Genomic DNA, 22144 nt, shown 5'->3' on the forward strand with positions numbered 1-22144 from the left:
CCTTTTGTTCAAATAGAAAATGTTACAAGAGGAAAAGATTGAATGGGTACATTGATTTATTAGTCTTTTTAAAGACATTGAGCAAACTACTGGCCTAAATCAACTGAAGCTGTAAATGTTTTATTAATTCTTGTTGGTGTTTTACTTTATGAAACCAAATCAATACAAACTCACAACATTAACACTTATATATCCCCAGACAGAGATAGAAATGTTTGTTCTTAGCACTTTAGATTACTAGTTCAAACATAATTTGTCTGCTGTAAAATAGGAGACAATAGCCCATGCATCACAGGTTAGACCATATTAATCTTTGGGTTTGTGGCCCACTGCTACTTTATCATCAACGCTGCAAACTTGTGGAAATTGGTAACAAATTTGATCTCTAAGGTGTGATAAAAATGACTCAAACTACTGACAGGTTTATTTGTAATGAAGATGGTGGCACAGATGTATAAAACTCTAATTGCCTTTATTCTAATTAATGTTCATATTAATCCCACGTTTGTTCCAGGCACACTTGTACATTTGGACTCCATCTTCTTAAATTTCTATGGCCCTTGAGTAATAACCTGTGCAACTGCCATCACTTCAGTTCCTCTCGTATAACTTTAAACTATTTTGTACTATTATTTGATTATTTTTATGCTATCTCTGGACCAATTATTGATAAAATTAATGGACGGGAGTTTCAACATATCCTGAGAGTTTAGAGCTCTCATTTTCTCCTAGTTCTGCACCAAATCAAAGATGTGAGAATAACATGGGACATCACGTATGTGCTGGCCAAACCTTGTTTGCATTGATAGCGGTGCATATGAGATAGCCAGGGATTTATTAATGGCATGTTCTATAAAGCAAATCGGGGTCCCTGGAGAGGCAATGTCCAGTCTTCTCCTTGGCTGCTATGCATGCAGGTTTTGCTTGCTGACATCTATTAAAACCCATCTTCCACCACGTTTTCACCCTCATTCTGCTCCGTGAACTGATCCTGGAGGATTTAGCCTTTGACTTTATCCTTGCTGTCTGCCGATGTGAATTAAATTCTGATCTTTTTAAATCAAAGGAATTCTCTGAAGTTTTCAGTGGAGTTAGATTAGGCTTTCAAGTGTTAATTTTAGTGAAAGGCAAGGCACCTGAATGCCTTTTCTGGAGTTCTGGCGTGTTTGACCATTTTTCTTTTAGTTCTTTTATCGTACAATTGCACTAACATGTTCCGCATGGAAATCTCTTCCAGTACGCAGTTGAGTCCCAGCTTCAACTTCACGGACTCGACGTAGAGAAATCCATGCTCATGATGCAGCCACGGGAGGTTGGTGAGAAACGTATTAGCTCTGCTTGCTGTCACTAAGGGCATAAGCATATTTCATATGAGAGCAGTCATATATTCTCAAATATTCTGGTGTGTGCCTGCAGAAGTTACGATCTGTTCCTACTAACACTTCTAGATAAAAATTTTTAATAATGTATTCTGTTTCTGTGTATATTTTTTGGTATCAGAATGCACTTTATAATTGTCTGATTCGATTAATTGATTTTCCTTGAAGAGCAAAGTGATGTTATTTTCCCTATTTTTCCTATTTGCAAAAAACTGAGAGCACTCTCAGACGACTGCAAAATATAGTAGCTCATTGATAAACCCCAATGTCCTTTTAATGTCCTAAGGTAAAAGATTGCCATAACATGAACAACACTGTGTATGTGTCAGCACAGAATAAGGGAAAGGTCTGCTTTCAGTAATATGCAAGTCAGATTAATTTGAAAGACTGCCTTGCTTCACTTTTGTGGTATTAAGAACTTTGCCTCCTAACTATAAACTGATGGTGACCTTTTGCTTCTGAAGTCTGAGTCATCTTGTGAGTAAAGAGCCCGCTCCTGAACGCTTGATAGATTTGCAAAGATTGTTGAGATAATAACAGTTACTTGCAATTCAACAATCTTGCCCAAGCTCTTTTCAGTAACAAGTCTAATTTAATTCTAGGTTTTCACTGCTTAATTGATCCCTAGGTGGTGGTATGTTTTACATGATCCTTTGCTAGGAAGATGGGAGGAGGATGGGGCAGCAATTTTCCTATAAAGAATCAAGAACAGTTGTGCTTTTTTTTTCCTTTGTGGTCAAAATTACTCTATATTTAATGACCCCAGGTTTGGGGATTTTTGTACTTTTGATGGTGTGAGACTTATTGTTTTTGAAACATAAATATGGCAGGTTTATAATAGCTTCCTGTGGGATATGAAGTTTATTAGAAAAGTACAGAGCAAAACTGATAGACAACTTTCAGGTCTTGTGGGTGTCACAAATTTCAGATGCCGCATAAAAATATAAAATATGCTGTTTGCACCAGGACTTTTTTTTACTGTAAATTAAAACGGTCTGAAATATTAAAGAGTATGAGGCGTGTTAGAATATGAAGTGAATAGACGTTTTGTAACTGGCACCTGCAAGATAAGTTTGCTAATGATTTTTTTTTTTTTTGAAGTAACTTACTTATAGACTACTTCATAGAACTATCTTTGTATATCATTACCGTGCTAAGGATTTACTTTTGATCTCCTTATGCAAGCAGTACGGCTCATGGTAAAGTATAGGTTATGAAATAAGAAATGACAGTTTCATTACTGCCAGAGTTGATATAAAATATGTGCTTTAACTTTGTTTTAGGGGGAGGAGACCTTGAGGATTGAAGATATCCTTGCTGTAATTGAGAAGGAAGGGGACTCTATTGCTGTCATTCTGTTCAGTGGGGTGCAGTACTACACGGGACAGTTGTTTGACATTCCTAGAATAACAAAGGCTGGCCAAGAAAAGGTAGGATTGCTCCAGACCCATCTTTTTAACACCAATTTTAGATCAATTTTCCTTGTGGAATGTTTTTAATTTCTACTTTTTGTGGAACAAAACAGAGCACATGTGGAAGCCCATGGGGCTCTGATAAAAAGTAAAAGCGCTCTGTGCCCAGATCCTTTGGGGACTTTCTGTTGTGTGAAGAAATAGCCCTGAGAGAGCAATCTTGCAGGCGTGACTTAAACTATACGGTGAGATATTACATCACTATTAACTTCTACAGGGCTTGTCTTGAAGGACAGAATTTCAAGAGGTTCAGTGGAGAAGGAGGAGGAGGTAATCGCAGCTCTAATCTCTCTTTAAAAGTCAGTTTGCATTAGATTTCTGGGGTTTTTTGGCAGACTTTCATTATTTTCCTCCTTTCCCGCAGCCACACTGTGGCAGATTTTGCCCCCGATGAGGTGAGCTCCCCATGGAGCCAGCAGCGTTCGGACTCGGCTGATCAGTTTTCCAGAGACAGGCACAACGTGGAGCACGTCAAGATCACAAGACGACTGTGTTTTAGGGATGACTCAGCCTTCGGAGCTTGCAGGCGGTGTGCTCTGTGGACATCGCTGCAAAACTTCCTTAACCATCTCGATTGCCTTAGGAATCCAGAAGAAAACAGTTTTTAATTAAGTCTTCTTATCAACAGGAGGCCACCAGACTTTTCCGTAGGGGCGGTTTTTAACTGGATGTACCTTATCTCATTTAAGATTAAACCACTCAAGGATAAACTCATTTCGTATCACTGGATTTTGGCAAACCAGCTAACTATTTGTATTTGATGTTTTTACTTTCTGGAGAGGTTCGTGGCTCACGACAGGCTCTCCATCTTCTGTTGCTGTAGGTTTGGCAGGGGAATTTTTTCAGGAGGTCAGGGAGTAAGTTATGTTGCTGGAAAGTGATGGTAAAGTCTCCCCTGGGAGAGCACAGCAGGTGTGAGAGCTCGCGCAGGGCCTGTGGGATATTAAAAGGGAATGTTCTCACACAGCAGCACCTGGCGACAAAATTGGTCCTGAACACAGTACAGAACAAGACGGACTTCTCACATGGAGGCATAAAAACAAGGAAAAACAGAAATGGGGAGAGTCAGCTGCAGGGGGAAATGGGTCTGTGTATCAGCTCCGTGCAGCTCTAAAAGAAACACCTTCACGGTACCTTCCGTGAGAGTCTTCCAGGACTTTGCTGACCACGAATAATCAAAAGGCTCTGCTGAAATGTTTGAGAGGGTTGTTAACAGGACGATGCCACCTACTGCCCTGCTTGTTCTCACTCCTGGTGACAGCACGACTTTCATTCAGCCGCCAATGCCCGTGTGCCGACAGTGCCGCTTCCCCAAAAGCTGCTTTGTGGTGTGTCTGAAAGGTGCCTGAGAGAGAAATCTTTCTTCTCTCCTGTAAATATGAACAACCTGGGAAAAGCCTACTGCTTTACTGCCTCTCTAAAGATGCTCTCTGATCTGTGGGAGACGTGCTGGGATGGGTAGAAGTGATGGAGTCTCACTGAAAAGCTGTAAACTACCCCAAAGTGGCTGAGAACCTGTGTTCTGGGGAAAAGTAGTCACTGCTAGTTCATAATACGGAGTGAAAATGGATTTGATGTTTATATTACATGAGGAGAAAACCAGGACTTGGCAGAGAGAGCTTAAAATTTCTATAAAGCAGTGCAAATAATAATATTATCTCGGGTGTGCATGCTTCCATATGGTGGATATACACAAAACCACTGCACACTTTTGCAGAGACTGTATCACGTTACTGAAGAGGAGAGCAATTTCTGACAGCAGTTCAGTGCTCCAGCAGGCTTGTTAGAAATGCCGTAACGTAGAAGGGAATATCTTCTTCCAGAAAACTTTCCGAAGGAGAAAAAGATAGATATAAAAAAAAAAAAATATAGCCTCTTTGTGGTTAGAGCACATAGGATTGGGATCTAGGTAAATTCATGATCAAAAATGTTGTTAGTGTATTCAAAAAGAAAAAGAAATTCAGCCTGAAGAAGTGCTAGAGTACCCATAATGCTTGAAGAGCAAGAACCAGCCCTATTTTTGTTTCCCTGCTGTCAGATACACTCAGCTCAATGTCGTTATGCATTCCACCCCCTGGGTGAAGTGATATGTATCTGTTTATACAAAACACATCTGCATATGGCAAATATTTCCTTGAACAGCTACAAAGTCAGTGATTTGTGAAGAGTTTGTTTGTCTTAATATTGGTAAGAGGTAGTCCTGCATCCTGCTGCTTCTCTTGGTCTCAGGACTTCTGCTTACCAAAAAGCCCGAAATTTTTGATCTTCAGGAGCAATTGGCTCCTCTCTTCTGTTCCCAGGTCAGAACTGATGTCAGGAACTGCTGTTGGGTTAGAGGATTGGGGGGTCGGAAAACAACACCCAAACCGAAACTCACAACTACTGAACCAGTCATTAGCATCTATGTAATGTGTATGGGCTTAATTTCTGCTTAGTGACATCCAACCAGTCACTGTCCCCAGGCTGAGAAGCTTTCAGGACAGTCAGTGTGTGGACTGTATTTCATTCAAGAGCTTCTGGACCTGACGAAACCAGCAGTGGTTAGAATGATTGGTTTATACATAACATATTATTATATCACAGAAAGGTTGGAAGTCCTTTAAAATGCACGTTAAAAGAGGATAAGGCTGAGGAGATACGTTCATGGCAAAAATCTAAGGCTTCTTGTCCTGGTGATGAAGGGTGGTGAATGACCCCATGCTCTTGAATGGAAAATATGTTGGGGAGAGCTGACAAGCAAGAAAGTCAGAAAGGGAAAATACAAGGTGGAAGTGTCATTTCAGAAGAGGAGGAAAAAATATCACTTGTCAGCCAGTGTAGCAGAGAGAAAAGTCCTACGCAAATGGTCTTTATAATTCTTTTAATGTACAATTTAAATAAAATCCTGCAGTGTTGTAGCTTATCAGAGCTTGGCTAGAGATTTGAGCTGCAAGCTCATGAGGTCTGGAAAATGTCCTAGGATCCTTGAGGTCAATCATTTATGAATTAAGTTACTGATTTCCTTCTACATTTTTTAAGCCAATTTCCTAAGATCTCTACGTATGTTAAGATTCCTCCCAGAGTGAAAGCTCTGCACATAGACAGCTTCATTAAGTCATTAAATATTAAATGAACTAAATTAAGCTTGAAAAATTACCTCAGGCTATTTTTCCATCTTAGGTCTCTCAGATAAATCAAAATTACTACATATTGTGCAAGAGACTCATCAGCAGGCTGGAGAGGATGTAACAGTTTTTCTTGTTTCATACTTTGGTGCTTGCTCTGGAGGATGGAGGAGGTTGAGTTGTTTTATTCTTGTCCAAGTGAGGAAGTGGCTGACTTTTAGGAGACTAGCTTTCAAATACAATTTTAATTTCATAAGTTATACTGTACTTTCCACTGACTCTGTACCATATGTAAAGTGTTTTAATCTCTTGAGTCCCAGTAGGAAGAGCTTTAAGATCCTTCATCTTAATTTCTTTTCCTGTCTCTCTTTCGAAATGTCCCAGCTTTGCTGGTGTGAAGCTGTCATTTCTCTCCCTCTCTCCAAATGTCATTGTCCATGCTGAGTTGTTACCTGCTGGTTATCAGCAGCTACCCAGACACTTTGCAGAAATGACTTTTAGATGTTGGAATAAAACGGAAGAGGCAGGGGAGAGCACATGTCCTCTTCGTCGCCCAGAGCAGATGGAGAGCTCTGTTTTCCCCCAGCATGGGGAAGTGGCGTTCCCACGCAGTCCTCATTCTGCGTGGCTCGTGCAAGGAGAGCCGCTTCAGTTTGGTTTACTTTTTTTTTTTTTTTCCCCCCATGCAAATCTGTGTGGCTAAACATTTGCTGTTTGTGTGACTCGAGTGCCAGACGCCTCCCTGGGAAAGCAAACCAGCACCACCCATCTTGCAGATGACGACTTGAACAAAATGGTACGAGTAGGTGTTTCTGAGACGATGCAAGAAACCTGCCAGCATCAAACCCAGATTTTCAGGCTGTGACTCATTAGTAAGTTAAATAGTGCACAGTAGGATTTATCAACCAATTTCAAAGCACTGGGGAGCAATTAAAGCAGTTCATTAAGATGACCCATGGGTGGCATGTCAGTGGCCGTCCTGTTTGAGGGCTACAAGCACGCGGTGTGGGTGCAACCCGACCTGTTCTATCCAGTGTCAGTGCCCAAGGAAGTCTGTGTGTGTTGAGGTTACAGGTATAGATCATAGAATAGTTTGAGTTGGAAGGGCCCCTCCAAGCTCATCCAGTGCCCCCCCTGCCATGAGCAGGGACATCTGCACCAGCTCGGGTTGCTCAGAGCCCCGTCCAGCCTGGCCTGGGATGTCTCCAGGGATGGTTCAGCCACCACCTCTCTGGCCAACCTGGGACAGGCTCTCACCACCCTCAGTGTAAAAAAATTCTTGCTCATGTCTAACCTGAATCTCCAATCTTCTACTTTGAAACCATCACTCCTTATCCTGTAATAACATGCCCTTCTAAAAAGTCTGTCCCAATCCTTCTTATAGGCTCCTTTTAAGTACTGAAAGGCCACAGAGCCTTGTTGTGCTACTGTGACTGCGATGGCATCCATCTGCTGGTGTCCTAAGGAGTCTTGTCCTACCTCCCATCTGCTGTCTCTTCATAATTTGTCATCTTGCGTTTGAATATATTTTTTTAATAGAGTTTATCGTTTATTGACAGGGAAAGGACAACTGAGTTTAATACAAGACTTACCATAGAATTAAATTTTTTACAGGCTTTTTAAATGAGAAACTACCATTCTTTCATTTGTTTTAATTTTTTAAGTTTACTGCTGGGCACATACATTCTGCAAGACTCTCAGCATATCACGTTATTCCTGGTTTCCACTGCAACTGATGAATCCCTCATAGTAGTTCTTCAAAAAAGTTTGTGTGGGACGCATGTACAAAGGGATACCTGTAAATGCTTAAACCCAGTCACCTGAAGTTTTGAAGTCAATGCCTTTAAACCCCTATAAAACCCTTCTCGTTCAAAAGCAGATTTGCTTTAGTTTGCTGTAGGTTATTTCACCGAACCAAGGCCGTTTTATCTGTGAGTTCCCATGGGCATTCCGAGTGCTGCAGTTTCTCTGCATTCCCTTCACCGTTTCAGCTGATTTGTCTTAACTCCCTTCTGAGTGTCCCTGTGAAGAGAAGCCACCAAGGGTGTGAAAGCTAGACGATTTATTGGAACTCTATTTCTGCTCAAGAGCAAATGCTGCAGCCATAAGTTTCCTTCCCATCATTTTGGAGCAACTTCTCAAGCTGATAACTTCACTGGTGCCTCCATTAGAATTAGTGTGTCACATCTCCTTAAAATGCTGCTTCATTTAAATTGTTAGCTAGTTGATACAGAAGATTAAATATACCAAAGTACCATTTAAATAATTTAGCCAAGGCTCCCTTCGTGCAAGAAACAGCAAGAGATTCTTAAAAAAATCCTTTGTTTTATTATTGGACGTTGATTTTTCTGAAGCCTGTGCTCTCGCTCTTATTCCTACCATGCTGCTTGCAAGCAGGCTGTTAGTGTTTTAAAAGCAAAATGCAAAACACCATTTAATTTGTAGTCTAGGCACAAAAAGCAGTTTTATTTCTTTGCGGTTAAATAAATAGCAAAGCTTGGTAGAACTTTTTAGTTTAAAAATGCTGCCATCCAGTGGTTATTTTGTGTAGAGCTGCTGCTTTTTCGATCTATACATCTGTGGTCCTTATAAGCTGCTTTCTGCTTTTTTTTTTCTCTTTTTCTTTTTTTTTTTTCTTTTCTTCTGAGTGCCCTGTGCAAATTGTGGTTATGACAAGTACATCACTCTTCACAGAGAAATGACAGAGGGCTTTTGTGAATTTTAAGGACAAGTATAAAAGTTCGTAAAGGTCAATGTGTCGAATAGGCTGCTATCTCACCCATTTGGATTCCCAAAGAACAAGATCCTCAGAGTTTAAATATCAGGGACACCTTAAGTATATACTGGAATGGAGTTGTTTATGAGTTACATTATTATAGACATTGCTATTTTGTTTCTGCCTAGAGCTTCTCATGCCATACAACAGTTTGAAGTGATGCATTTGTTCTGAATACTTATTTCAAGTGATTTGACTTTAACACATGAGAAAAAACTTAAGAATTGGAACCATATCCAAGTGTCCTTGAAGACAAGCCCATGAAACAATTAATGATTTCTACATGTATCTATTGTGTAGAAAACTTGTTCCTAGTTGTAACTCAAAACAGATGGGACTTGATAACAAATAAAGCTCTAAAGATGTTTTTTCAAAATAATTTTATAGAGATGATTCTCTTGATGAGTAGTATATTAATTATCTCTTTCTTGCAGGGTTGCTTTGTTGGATTTGACTTGGCTCATGCTGTTGGGAATGTAGAGCTTCATTTGCATGACTGGGGAGTAGATTTTGCCTGCTGGTGCTCCTACAAGGTAAAATAGATTCATTAGTTGAGACTCTTTTCCATAATGCCACTTATATGATGGGTCAGCAAACAGGTCAGATGAATAAGAACTGCACCTGAACTCTTGATCAAGACTTGGCTGATCTTTGAACCAGCCGCAACAGGGAGATGGACACTGACTTTGGTGGTGGCTTTGTTATGTGAGGTTCCAAAATACAATAGTGGCAACAACCTGCAAGGTCTTGTGGATGGGAGATGGATCCTAGTGATGGTTCAGCATCTGCTCTGAAGCACACTCTGTTCTGCGGCCACAGTATCAGAGGCTTTTTTTTTATTTCCCATACCAGGAAAGTTGTCCAGTTATAGGACTTTATTAAGTGGTCCCTAAATAAGAGAATATTCTTGCCTAAACTTAAGTAATTTCAGATCATAGAACAAGGTATCTTTAGTTCTTATGACTTCTCTTGAGATTAAGAATCGACAGACACAGTCAGATGAATTGTTTGGCGACTTTGCCATATGTAGTTTGAGATGGGACTGTTTCAGCTGTTTCAATTTTCTAGCCTTTTGTCTGTTAGACTTCGAATATCACATCTAAGCCAAGAAATACATTTTTAGAAATAATCTGAAAAAATACATTTGCTTTTGCCTACATCAGGACTTCGAGACAAATGCCAAGATCTCCAGTTAGAAACTACCAGAAATATTAAAATGGGTCTGTTTGATAGAGTGGGGAGGGGAGAAAAGCTATACAGAAGCTATACAGATAATGAGCACGGCATGTATATGTTGATTTATCCTTTGCAGTATTTAAATTCTGGAGCAGGAGGCCTCGCTGCTGCTTACATTCATGAGAAGCATTCGCAGAGTATTAAACCAGCGTAAGTATATATTTATACCCAAATTAAAGGTGCTGTGAAGGTTAAATGGGAAAATATCTTCCCTTTTAGTTGAGATCTGAAAGTAAGGAAGTGTATAGATTCCTAGTCATAGACTATGGACATGTGTATCTATGTATATATGTATGTATAGATGCAGAAGAAATTCCCTGTTTCAAAAAAACCTCACTGGGCTAATATTTGTTACCGACTTATTGCATTGATCAAAGTGGTAGTACAACTTCAGGTGATTTGATTATCTGACTCTTTTACCTCAGATGGATTATTTTTTGTTAATTTTAGTAAATTTTGAAATTGTTAATGTACATGCTCGCATCTAAAATGTATTTCCTCCTTGAAGTCTGCTATCAGTTTTAAACTAAATATTATCATAAAAGAGAATGATTATAATACTAAAAACAAGGAACCTAAACCATGCCTATGAGACTGTTTAATGTAAAGAGAATATTTAACATATTCCTTTTAAAATAGAGGCTTGAAATGGTTGAAGTCTTTGGTGGGTGAATGAAATCAAAGCAATTTCAACTCTGTTTCTAATAGCTCTTTAATGCTGGCATGTTTTCATTAGAATTATATCCACTGGTAAAGCTAGGAAGCATTACATGGAGATCTGTGTTCTCAAAGACTGTATAATCCATGAAAAGCTGTGCTATCAACTGTGGTTAGCTGCATTAAAAAAAAATACCTGTTATTTAAAATGTTATATGACTGTGCTCTACGTATGTATACTAAGAAGAGTAGGATTAATACTTTTAATGCACTGACAAATGTAAACATTTATTTCTGGCTATAACGCTTGGATAAATTTTTGGCACTTTTATTTTAGCTTGAAGAAGGCAAACTAAATCAGGTTTTGGAAAGAAATAATATTATAATAAGCAGCTTCACTGCACTATGTGCTGGTTTCAGACTGTCTAGACTCTCAGGAGATAACAAAATAACGCTGATAAGTTCTTCTCAGTCACCCATAACAGAAAACTCATTAGGATGACATATGACCTGTTGTGAGCTGATTTGTTCCTCACATGTGAACACTGGCAAAATATTCCAAATATCTGGGTGTTTCTTCTGGAAAGCTCTTTTTCTGCTGCCCTGTTTACCAGGTGCAGACGTTGCTCTTATGGCCAAACCTATTGACCTTGGTTGTAGGGAACTGGGAAGATGCTGAGCAGTGAAAAAATGTGTGCCAGCTAAAAATCACAGAATAGCAATAGGAGGAATGAATAAAATCTCAAGGACTTTGAGGTTTTTTCCTCCTTGATGAAATTTTGAAACTTCTGTGAGGGTGCTAGCTTGATATTGTAGGTAAGAGCTTAAATTAGTTTTTCCTGAACCAGCTTCTTCATACATAGTCATTAACTTGTGTACTGAATCTGGATGCTGAATGTCTTAAATACAATTGCCCGTATGAAATTGGCTTTTTCAGCCTGGGGCCCAATTAAGGCTATAATTCCAAACTTCCTGCATACACCCTTTGCATTATTTAATCATAGTTATTTCATATTTCCTGAGATTTGATAATCACTCATCAAATTGTTTGTAGTTAATATGCCCTGGTTACATTACTTTTCTTTCTTTTCCACATCAACCAGCCATTTCTGGTCTCTAAATAAGGCAGTGAGACAAAAGAGAATTTGTCTATGTCAAAGTATTCAATTTTATAGCTGATTTAAATGCAGAGCAATTTGCTGTATGTTGTACAATCAAATAGAGTGGAATTTAACTGCTCTGGAAGTTGCAGGTTTTACATTCTATTTAAAAAGTCTTCGGCTGTCATCTGAATCAAGGATGACACCCAGTGGCCAGAGAACTTCTTTCAAAACCAGAAGCACCACACACTGTTGTTACTTTTGCACCTCAGCCCACATATAAATGGGTAATTAAATTCCAATCCGGCTGATATCCTTTTGTCATTTAAACTGCCTGAAATATTGTTTTTCACTCATGGTCAATATTATGCAAGTCACTTTAACCACCTATATAGATTTCTTAAATTAACATCCTTCATATTTTCTGCAAGCTATTGATCGAGTAGTTATTTTTATATTGAAATCATGCATTTTATTTTAATGTGAAAGCATATGTTTTGACTGTAATTCAGAGAGGCAGACCCAGAACATTTGCCAAGTGCCTTTGTTACTGGCTGAGGCTGGGGCAAAAAGGACTTTAGGTACTTATGGAAAATTAAACAGCTCAGTCCAAAATTTTAATTTTAAACCCCCAACACCAGGTATTTCCCATCATTTAAGGCGTTTAGGTATTTTGTTTTAACTTCCCTTAATTTCATGACTATGCTTTGGTCCATGCCTGGAGTCTTGTTAACAAGAGCAGTGCAAGCAAATAGGCACTTGCATTGTAGCAATGTATAGTTTCAGAAACTGGGTTCCTCTCCAGCTGCTCCCCATGGGTGCTGCCCCATCCAGAGCCTGCCTCCTGGACAAAAAACCACTTATTTGCTGCTGCTTTCTTTTAAAATACAACTTGAGAAAGAGCTATTAATTTATTTAATAGCCTTACCACCAGCAGCTGGGGCCATGCCAAAACTGCATTCTGCTTGGAGTCTGCAGACCCAGGTTGTGGCAGCCCAACCACAAACCTACACAACCCCAAACTGGTGAAACTCAGTAATGCCGCATCATATCCTGGCAGACAAAGGCAACGTCAGTCCCGCTCCTTTATGTTTATGCGAGAGTTTTAAAAGTTGGTAATCCATTAACTTGGCAAAGGGTTTGTGCCCAAGAGCAAGGTTTGGTCCTTAGGTCTGATGAGTGGCAGGTGGAGGCTATGGACAGTACGGACTTGTTTGTCCCCTTCTTGTTTTGTGCCACTGAAAACACAGTCCTGCATTCCCTGCCTTAGCTAGCCATAATTCTCTAATTCACTGCAAGGGCCATCGGTCTAAAAAGTTACATGTTGTAACCATCCTAATTAGCACCTGTACCCAAGTGTGTTGGGTAGTCCTTTGCTAGTCCCCTTTCTTCCGAGAGCAGTAAAACTGAACCAATCTGACATATATGGGTCCAATATATCTCCGTTCTCTCATGATCTCACCTCCTTTGAAGTCTCTTTTAATACTCAAATAGCTTTTTTAATACCTGCTCTATATATCACAATGCAATAAATGCTTGGCCAATCATGCTAGAGTGGTTTCTCCATGGGAAGGTTTCAAATAAAAAAAGACCTGGACAGAGTAGAGCTATGAAATGCTACCAAAACTGTTTGCTTAGTGTAGGCTAATCCTGTGCCACCAGGTTTCCACATAAATGCAGTAACGTTGTGGAGGGGAGTTTTCCAAGATACAAAGTGACCTGATAATGCTGAGATTTTGCTTGACTAGCTTTTTGGGCTTCAGAAATTTTTTTTTTTTCCCCATCAATTTCTTTATTTAGAAAAAGAAGGTTAACTAAAATCTACCAAGCAAGTTAGCTATGCAGAAATGTGAATGTTTGTGAGCACCTGAGGCAGAAGGTACAGGAGAAGCAAGGTGTTCACAGCAGAGTATCTGCAACTGTAAATGTGCAGTGAGTTCAGCTCTGTTGTCAGCTGGCATAAGGGACAGGAGAAGACAAACTCACAGAGTCCTAAGATAGGAGAAGAAAAAAAAGTTCTAGTCAAATCCCTGTAAGAAAAAGTAAGGCACAATTTAAAAAGATGAAAGGGAAATAAATGTATGTAAAGCAGCAAGGAGAATAATAGATAAGCCTTGGCAGAGGATTAAATGAAAATTGTACACAGTCTAGTGTTTAAAATGAAAGGATTTATCAAGACTTAACTTTAGCGTAGACTAGCAGCAGGTAGAGTTTCAAAATAAAAAGTTTGTGTGATGTGAAGAAATGCTGTATGTGCAGGAAGCAGCTGATGTCCAAAGAGCATGTCAGCTTTTACCATAGGATAAAAAGGTATCAAAGAACAAGAAACAAAAAAGTAACTATTTCATAGCAGCTTTGAGAAACACAAGGTATCTTCAGACAACTTCTTCATAGATAGAGGTGAGATATCTACCTTTTCTCTTAGCTTGTTTTCCTTTTCGGAATCTTGATTCTAACTAAAATGTGAGAGCATAAATGGCTTCTTGCTACTTCTTTATGGTGACCTGCACAGCTATTTAGTACGTGAACATTTACCCTGGCACAAGGTAAACAAAAATATGCTATTCCAGCTCCATACATCTCTCCCTTCCCATTTTTCCTAGGTGGTCTGTGTCCCCATCCTGCTCCAGTGCAGATGCTCTCCGCACAGTAACTGTTTTGCAAGAGGTTGCTCAACCTCTTCCAGGGTTGGGAGCTCCAGCTGAGTTTTTCTCTAGTTATTTTCTTGACACATGAGGAGATACCACATTATTCCTTTTTGAATTACAGCCACATAACCCCTAACTGAAATAGCTGAAGCTTCAGTGAAAATGCTGAAAAATAACCTAGCTTTGGAGCAATGTGAGTTGGGTGAAAAGGAGAGTCACAGAAAGGCTGGGAAGTCTGTATTGTGTCTACTGCATCGGAAAGACCTAAAGCCGCTCTTGTTTAAAGTGCTTCTAAGAATAATAGACTAAGGTGGTCTGATTCTCAATGACCTTTGGAATCTACCAGCTCTGAGCATCAAAGCACTACTGAAAGTTTTAGCAGAACAGGGCAGCCTGGCCGGGCCAAGGAGAAGATCTGGAGAAGCAATGCAGACATTCCCAGGAGGATATTTCCAGCTTTCCAAGGTGGGACGTCGGTGGTCACAGACAGAAGTGTGCACACTGCCCTGTGCAGAAGGGTTTGTCACTGGTCCTAGCGGACTCAAATTGTGGACTTAATGTATGGATAAACTATTCATGGAGTGCACCACCTGCTCTCCCAAGTGCATGAAGTATCCCATCCTAAGGTGGCGATGAACTGTTTCTTCGCCAAGGAGATGAGAGCAATTTAGCTCCTTGAGCTAATTTAGAAACCAAAAGTTAAAACCTCTCCTGGGAAGAGACTGTTTAGGAATAAAGGCATTGGCTAATTAGGCTTAATTGCATTGTCTTGGGACAAGTGATTTATTAGGCCAATCTAGATCCATGATAGGCCTGCAGGGGTGAGTTCTCTGATCCACCAACAGAATGGCAAATATCCAAGAGCATTTTTTAACTTTAGAGTGAGTCTCTGGGGAAAAAAAAAAAAGAGAGAGAGGTTAACATGCATTCACATAATCTATTCCCATTCTCATTTCTTCAGGTCTGTACATCCTTTTATGTGGCTCCCATGATTGTCTCCTTGTTCTCTGTCAAGCATTTTCACTATGTCTTCCTTCAAATCCTCCCTTGTAATTAAGCCATGTCTTCAAGCAATCTTGCTTCTTTTCTCATTATAAATAATCTTCTCGTTCTTTCCTCCCCGAAGGTCCTCCCCTATGTTTTGTTGTCTTTGCCCTTGTTAGGTTTTTAAGGTGTTTGGGAGAGGAGCTGCATGCCTCCTTGTAAACTCAGGGGACTATGTATGAATAAATGTGCTGTATATCAAGTCTGCATCCCTTATAGGATAGTTGGAGTGAGTATGAAAGTAATGTGCTGTTCTCATTCCCTTTGTGTACTCCCATGCTACCTAGGCAATTACTTTCAGTTTTGAAAACTCAAACCTTAAAATGGAGCATGTGGAAAATCAGATGCATGGTTCCTGCAAAGTGTCTCAAATATATAGTGTTTTTAAAAAGCATGGTGCTGGACTGATTCCTAGTTTTCGTGCTTGATATCAAGGCATCAAAATGCTGGGATAAGTGGAGATCAACAAATAAACAAAAGCACTTGGCTTCTATGAGTCATATCTTTTCCAAAATAGTATTTATAGCATAGATGTGTTTGGCTGCAGACATCTGCAGATATCTTGGGGGAAGATTTGAGGATTTTATGTATATTTAAATCTCTACCTGACAACTTGCTCTTTCTTTTGTCCAAACCTCCACCAACAATATGAAGAAATGTCATTTAAAGCGTGATGCTTGCCACAGCCTTTTTTTAAAAAAAAAATATTATTTTTATTTTAATGCTGAGGCTCGTCAAATTCTTGCAGCAGATCTTAAATGGTATTTTTTTCTTCAGGAATCAGTCACTAAAATAGTGAGTTTACGTGTTAGATCTGAGTAGATTCAAATTTCTCATGTATCTCACCTTCTGGACCATGCTGTTGGGACACACACCACTCGGTCTGCTCGGCCACAGCCCTTTCCCACTCCCAGCATTGGGAAGCAGAGGGAGGTGGCTGTATTCCTCGTGGATGCCGTTTCCCATCTGCTGCCTCTAGCTTTTCTCTTCAGATGGTGTAAGACACAACTGTTTGAACACATGAAAGGAACCCAACAGGCTTAGCCTGATGGAATGGTGAACGTAGCCTGGGGGCAACTCTTGCATCCCTATTAACTAGCAAGGAAGAGAACCTGGGGCTCTGCTCCGAGTCTGTATGGTTACTGTGATTTTTTTTTTTTCTTTTTTTTTTTTTTTCTTTTTCCACCCCCTACTTCAAAGGACATGTGTTGTTAGCTGCCTGCTCTTTGTGCCTCAGTTCTCCACTTTGAGACAAGTAGTTCTGAAAGCACTTTCCTGTTGTGCCTTGTTTTTTTCCCCAGTAAGAAAATGCAGTGGGTTAGTTTCCTTCCTGCTGAATGAGCTTCCAGAGATACGATATTTGAGCTGGTGTCACACACCTCTAGCCAAATGGAAAGAAAACCTTCTTTGCCTGCCTTTTTAATAAGTCACAGAGACGTTATCTCCTCTCTTATGCTTACCTCAATTTGTATATTTCCATATCCACCTCACAGAATCTGTCTCTCTTAGGGAGGAAAAACTTTATTTGCAACAAAAAGCATCGAGTAAATCTGCTGTTTCCACTAGAGTTCTCCTACCTCTGTGCAGAAATGTGCTGGAACTAATGCAATTTTGCATTTGGGATTTTCTACTAGATGTTGACTCACTTTAGATATTTGATCATTTTTCACTTTTCCTATTTCAGATTCCCACTTTTGTTACTTTCTATAACCCTTTCCTCTTAAGATTCTCATTTCAAGCTGTAGTCTACACGTGTCCTTTAAAAATGAAAGTTGCTCACGCTTTTGTATTAGTTCATTAGCCCACAGTGGGAAACTTTTTCTAATTCTTCCTTACTGAATGTGCTTCGAGGTCATGGTATGCCTTGAAATTGCCAGCAATAGCCATTATGCTTTTGTGCCATTAATACAGTTACCTTGTGTTTTTCTTTCTTTCCCTTTTTATTCTTTTTCTTTTTCTCTACCATTTGCGTCCTCTGGAGTATATTCCTGTAATTGTCAGTTACTGGTTCAGATGGGGTCTCCCGCACTGCATGTTTCCCAGAGCTATTCCTGTCCCTGTCCTGGCTGAATAGCTCTCTGGCTTTAGCTGCAGCCCTGGGATCGTGCGTACAGCTCATATTATGATTCATATCACAGCCGGCACCTGAGTCAAACCATAAGCATTTTTAAAGGTAATTGGAAGGTTGTTGCCCAGGTTAAGGAAATAATTCAGCCTCTTTTTTTCTTGCAAAGTTGATATTCTGTGTGTGTGCACCGAGGGGATTTGGTGGGGGTTTTCTTTTTTGCTTGGTTTAGCACTTGTGCTTATTCGTTTCCGCTTTTTCATGGGGTTTCTGGTCCTCATCCTCTTTCTCTTGGCTGAACCTTCATCTCTCCAGTGTTCAGCCATGAAAAGATGTTCTCACCAGGGAATACATCTTCACATTTTTCTTTTTCCTCTGGCTCCCTTATCTTCACCATATTTGTGAGTAAGCTACATAATTCTTTTTGCCTCCATGCTGGCTTCTTTCTTGGTAAGTCCAGTGGAACAAGTCCACAGCCTGCTGTCCTTCTTGCCCATCTCCACACATCTTTGAGTCAGGAGCTTCTTAAGAGACCTTCATGACATATAACGTTTCTTGTCCATATTAGCATCGTTATCTGATGGCTTCTCACCTGCTTCTGCAGTGACAGGAGCTTGGGGCCTCCCAAAACCAGTGTTGGACCTTGTGTCAAACATTTGACATAATTACATTTGACCTCTTGTCAAACATTTTGACCTGTGTCAAACATATTTCAGGGCCCCAAATACTGGTAGTTCATATGCAGCTGAAAATTAGGGCATCTACAGCCCTTTAAAGAAAGGTTCCCCAAGTCAAATTTCTCTCACATTTTCTGGTCATGCATGAAATTTCAGCTTTTTGAGGAGAGACACTTTAAGATAACTCTAAAGATGCCCATTTGGTATTCTCCCTTAATGATTTCATGTCTTAGACTTCAGCTCAATAAACTCAGTTTGAGGTGGTTTTTCCTTGAGTATCACTTAATTTCAGTAAATGTTTTGTAACACAGCTGCTGGATTCTGTGGCAACTCTGCTGACACAACTTTTAATTCAATTAGTTCCAGCCACTGACATTAAAAAAGAAAATCATTTAATGTGGATTACTCCTTATTTCAGGCAAAGAGCAGAGGTGGTAACTCTTACATTTTAGCTAAATAAGGATTCTAGCATGATAAAGGTCTTGCATTACTATTGTGATTTCTGTATTCAAAACCAACAAAGACCTGGGGAAGTGCAACTTCCCAGATCTTAAAATTTTTCTGTTATAGTTCAGTCACATATATGTATTATTTACAAATCTATCTAGATATCATCCCCTCAAAGATTAATCCAAGGGACTGAAGAGACGGTGTAGTTCAGTAAATGCACCATAATAATCAAAACCATCCAAGTCTCCTTTAAGTCAGAATTCACATTTAAAAGTAGCTCTAGGAGGGACTGTTGCTTTTGCTGCTCGTTTAATTTAATCTGTTTGAAACAGCCTAGAAAAAATACTGAATTCTTGAAGAATGTAATATGCTTGGGAACTATTCAATACTTCATAAAAATCACTGAGAAATTTATTAATATCTCTGAGTAAATTGGCTCCCTGCTTGATTTTTAATTTCTGGTGTTAGGCAGCATATTTGATTTCCCTTTACTAAATGTGCTAACATACTGTTGGCCGTATTCCCCCTATATAGCTGATATTTGGCTAGTGGAAGTGATATATGAGCACTTTGTGATACTAGCTGTTTGTAAGCCGATTTAGCAGTTTTTAATTCAACTTCATTAGCCTTAGAGGCATTGTTGTTCTGCGAGATCTTTTCCCGGGATTTAATTTAGCCTCCAATTTTGTCTGCCGCTTGATCATACCTTGCTTTTGCCTGATCGTGGCGAACGAAGTTACCATTCCTCATCGCAAGCGCCTTAGAGGTTTGTTGGAGAGCCCTGCGTGGCTCCAAGGGGCCCTGATTGGATTCGCAGCATCGCAGCCATTTCTCTTCCTCAAGCCCCGATCACAGCGACTTGTTTCCTGCTACAGAAGTGAACTCAATCTCCTTTTGTTTTGACCTGGAGGGGTAATATGGAGGGACATGTTGAAATTGGTGTATTCCCACTTGCGTCGAGTCTAAAAGAGTAACAAGGAAAAAATCAATTTGAGAAAAGCGCGTCTACCCTTCCATCTTCAGATACCTATCAGCTGTAAATCACCTTGCACTTGATTCACCGTACAGCCTCGGTTTTTCACCCAACAGTCTCTCTAATTGTGGCAACAGTTACATTAAATTTCCCACCTAGAAGAACAGCGAAGCTCAGGCAGCTGAGAGCTGCCTGGCCACTTTTGGAAAAAGGATGATGACTCAAATACAGAGATTTCTTAATTTCTCCCACCCCAGTTGCATAGTTAAGTAAGTGTCATTGTGTAGACTATGAAACTGTTTTTCAGAATGTTGGTCTTTGTGTCTAAAACTTGCTGCTAGGCAGAAAGTGAGTTTATCTTTCTTTCTTTCTTTCTTTTTTTTTTTTTTTTTGCTTTAACCAGGGCAAGCCTCAAAATAGAGGAGAAAAAATGTCTCCCTTTAGATGGTACTGAAAATGCAAACTACTTAACAGAAGAAAAATGTCATGCTATTAGCCTCTAATACAATCACATTACTTTGGTCTTTTGACAAAGTAAAGCCTCATTGATATTAAATATGAAAAGTTTCTACTTTCACAGTAGCAACTTTTCATAAGGAGTTTTGATTTTTTTTCCACTGAGTTCTAAGAGACTGGTCCATTAATAATGTATGGCATCGCTCACAAGTCACATATGCTTAATAATTAGGAAACATTTGTAATGAACTGAAAAGGGTAAGGAGAGTCCAAAACTACAGAAGTCTGAGGCTAATAATTACCTGGGCTTCAAAAGCTTTTCAAATTCTAACAACAGATTCTACTTAAAGTTAATAACAGACATTGCACAGAAAAGAATAATGAAAGAAGCCCAATCTTACCATTTGGGATAAAGGATATCTAAATAAGATATAAGGGAGGGGGGAAAAAAAGGCTTTAAATATAGCTTCTGGCAATCTTAGAAAGGTTTTCTGAAGGACACTGAGAGTTAGGTTTTCAAATATTGCTAGAGTCTAACAGGAACTGGCTGTTGAGACCCTTAATCCCCCATGTAAATCTTAGCCCATATATATATACTATGAAGTACACTTCATAACTGACAGTTTCACAGTATATGAAGAATTTCACCTACACAGGAGGGTTGAAATCTTTGAATTCTGGAGTTCGGTGATGAAACTGGGAGTCACTTTTCAATTATTCTTTGTTTTGATTAAACAGACCCTTCATCACCACACCAACTATGCTTTGAAATAGATATATTTTTTTTCTCCCTTGCAGTGAGCTGTCAGCAGGGGAGCCCTGGGTTGGGCAGGACCTCAATGTGGTGCCCAGTACGGACAGGACGGAGTTGCAGTGGAATAACATTGTCCATCCACTTGGGCTTCAGTTTCCTTTCAGCACAGCTATAAAACACAGTGTGGAATTAAAGAATAGATTTTTTTTTTTTTTTTCCTTGACTTAAGAGCTGGTTAGGTGACATGGGTCAAGAAAAATATCAAACTCTGAACTCAACAGAAACTTGGCACTGGAAATGACTTTTAAACCTGACAGGATGATTTGGGGAAAGGCTCAGAGGAGCAAGTGGCATCAGCCATTACTTCCAAATCCCCTTTTCCTTTCTATATTTCAAAAAAATCCAGTATAAGATACTCCAAGGAAATATTTTTCTCCATTCTAACATGGTCCTCATTACTAAGTATCTGAAAATATTTTAACAAATGTATTCTCACCACTCACCAGAGAGTTAGGGCAGTACTGTGCAGCATTTCCAGACATGAGGGCTTGAAGCATGGAAAGACTAAATGATTCATCCATGATCAGACAAGTTTGTGATAGCAAAGAAAATTGAAACTCCTTCTCGGACTCTAGTCAGTGAGACAAAAATATGCTATGTAAAGCAATGAACATATTTTCTCTGTTTTCTTGTTGGGCAGGACGTTGTAATTTTTAATGTTTATTCTGAATTTTGGAATCCAAAGCAATACAATCATGCTTATGTGCTTGCAATAAAAATGAAATTAAAACATACAAAAAATTGCAATTAGAAAACCGCAATAAAATTAATACAGAGTAAGATGCAAAGACTGTGCCCCGACTGTGCAGCCCTTGCTCAGTTTGTGGAGAGCTGCTAGTAAGTCTGGGTCAGGGTAAGGTGGCTTTGAGGGGGTGATACAACTGTTCATATGAACTTGGCTTCTGCGAATGACCTTCGTCTGAGTGCAGCAGCATTAGGAGATATTCTTGTTCAGGACCTGAGTCCCGGCCACTGTTTCTATCTCTGTTGTGCTCAGGGCACTTGAGAAGTGCGCTTCCAGGTTTGGAACTGAACTCTCAGTTGAGCTGGAGATTCAGAGATGGATGTAAGGTATGTTAAGGAATAGTTTTGTTCTTTGGGACCTGGCTGTATCGTTATTTTTTTAAGGTGCCTTTTGGAAGGTGAAAGCTGAGTGGAGCTGGATGTGGCACCAGTGGTGTGGTACCACCACATTCTCCTAGGCAGCATGATGATGGTCAAACATGGTCAAATCACTGTGACTAAGGTCAGGTGTAGTTTGTCCCTAACTTCAGGCTGGCTCCAACCTCCACG

General features: G+C 39.7%; 1 protein-coding gene across 4 annotated transcripts in view; it reads left to right on the forward strand.

The window, feature by feature from the left end:
• KYNU (kynureninase) overlaps positions 1 to 22144 on the forward strand; it is a 59705-nt gene that overhangs the window by 26002 nt on the left and 11559 nt on the right. For all 4 annotated transcript variants that reach the window (XM_065638003.1, XM_065638005.1, XM_065638002.1 and 1 more), the window contains exons 7-10: positions 1238 to 1312; positions 2663 to 2809; positions 9166 to 9264; positions 10044 to 10117. In XM_065638003.1, the coding sequence (XP_065494075.1) occupies positions 1238 to 1312; positions 2663 to 2809; positions 9166 to 9264; positions 10044 to 10117 (395 nt within the window). The remainder of the gene's footprint in view (positions 1 to 1237; positions 1313 to 2662; positions 2810 to 9165; positions 9265 to 10043; positions 10118 to 22144) is intronic.

The sequence above is a fragment of the Caloenas nicobarica genome, chromosome 6 (genome assembly GCF_036013445.1).
Source record: "Caloenas nicobarica isolate bCalNic1 chromosome 6, bCalNic1.hap1, whole genome shotgun sequence".
NCBI lineage: Eukaryota > Metazoa > Chordata > Aves > Columbiformes > Columbidae > Caloenas > Caloenas nicobarica.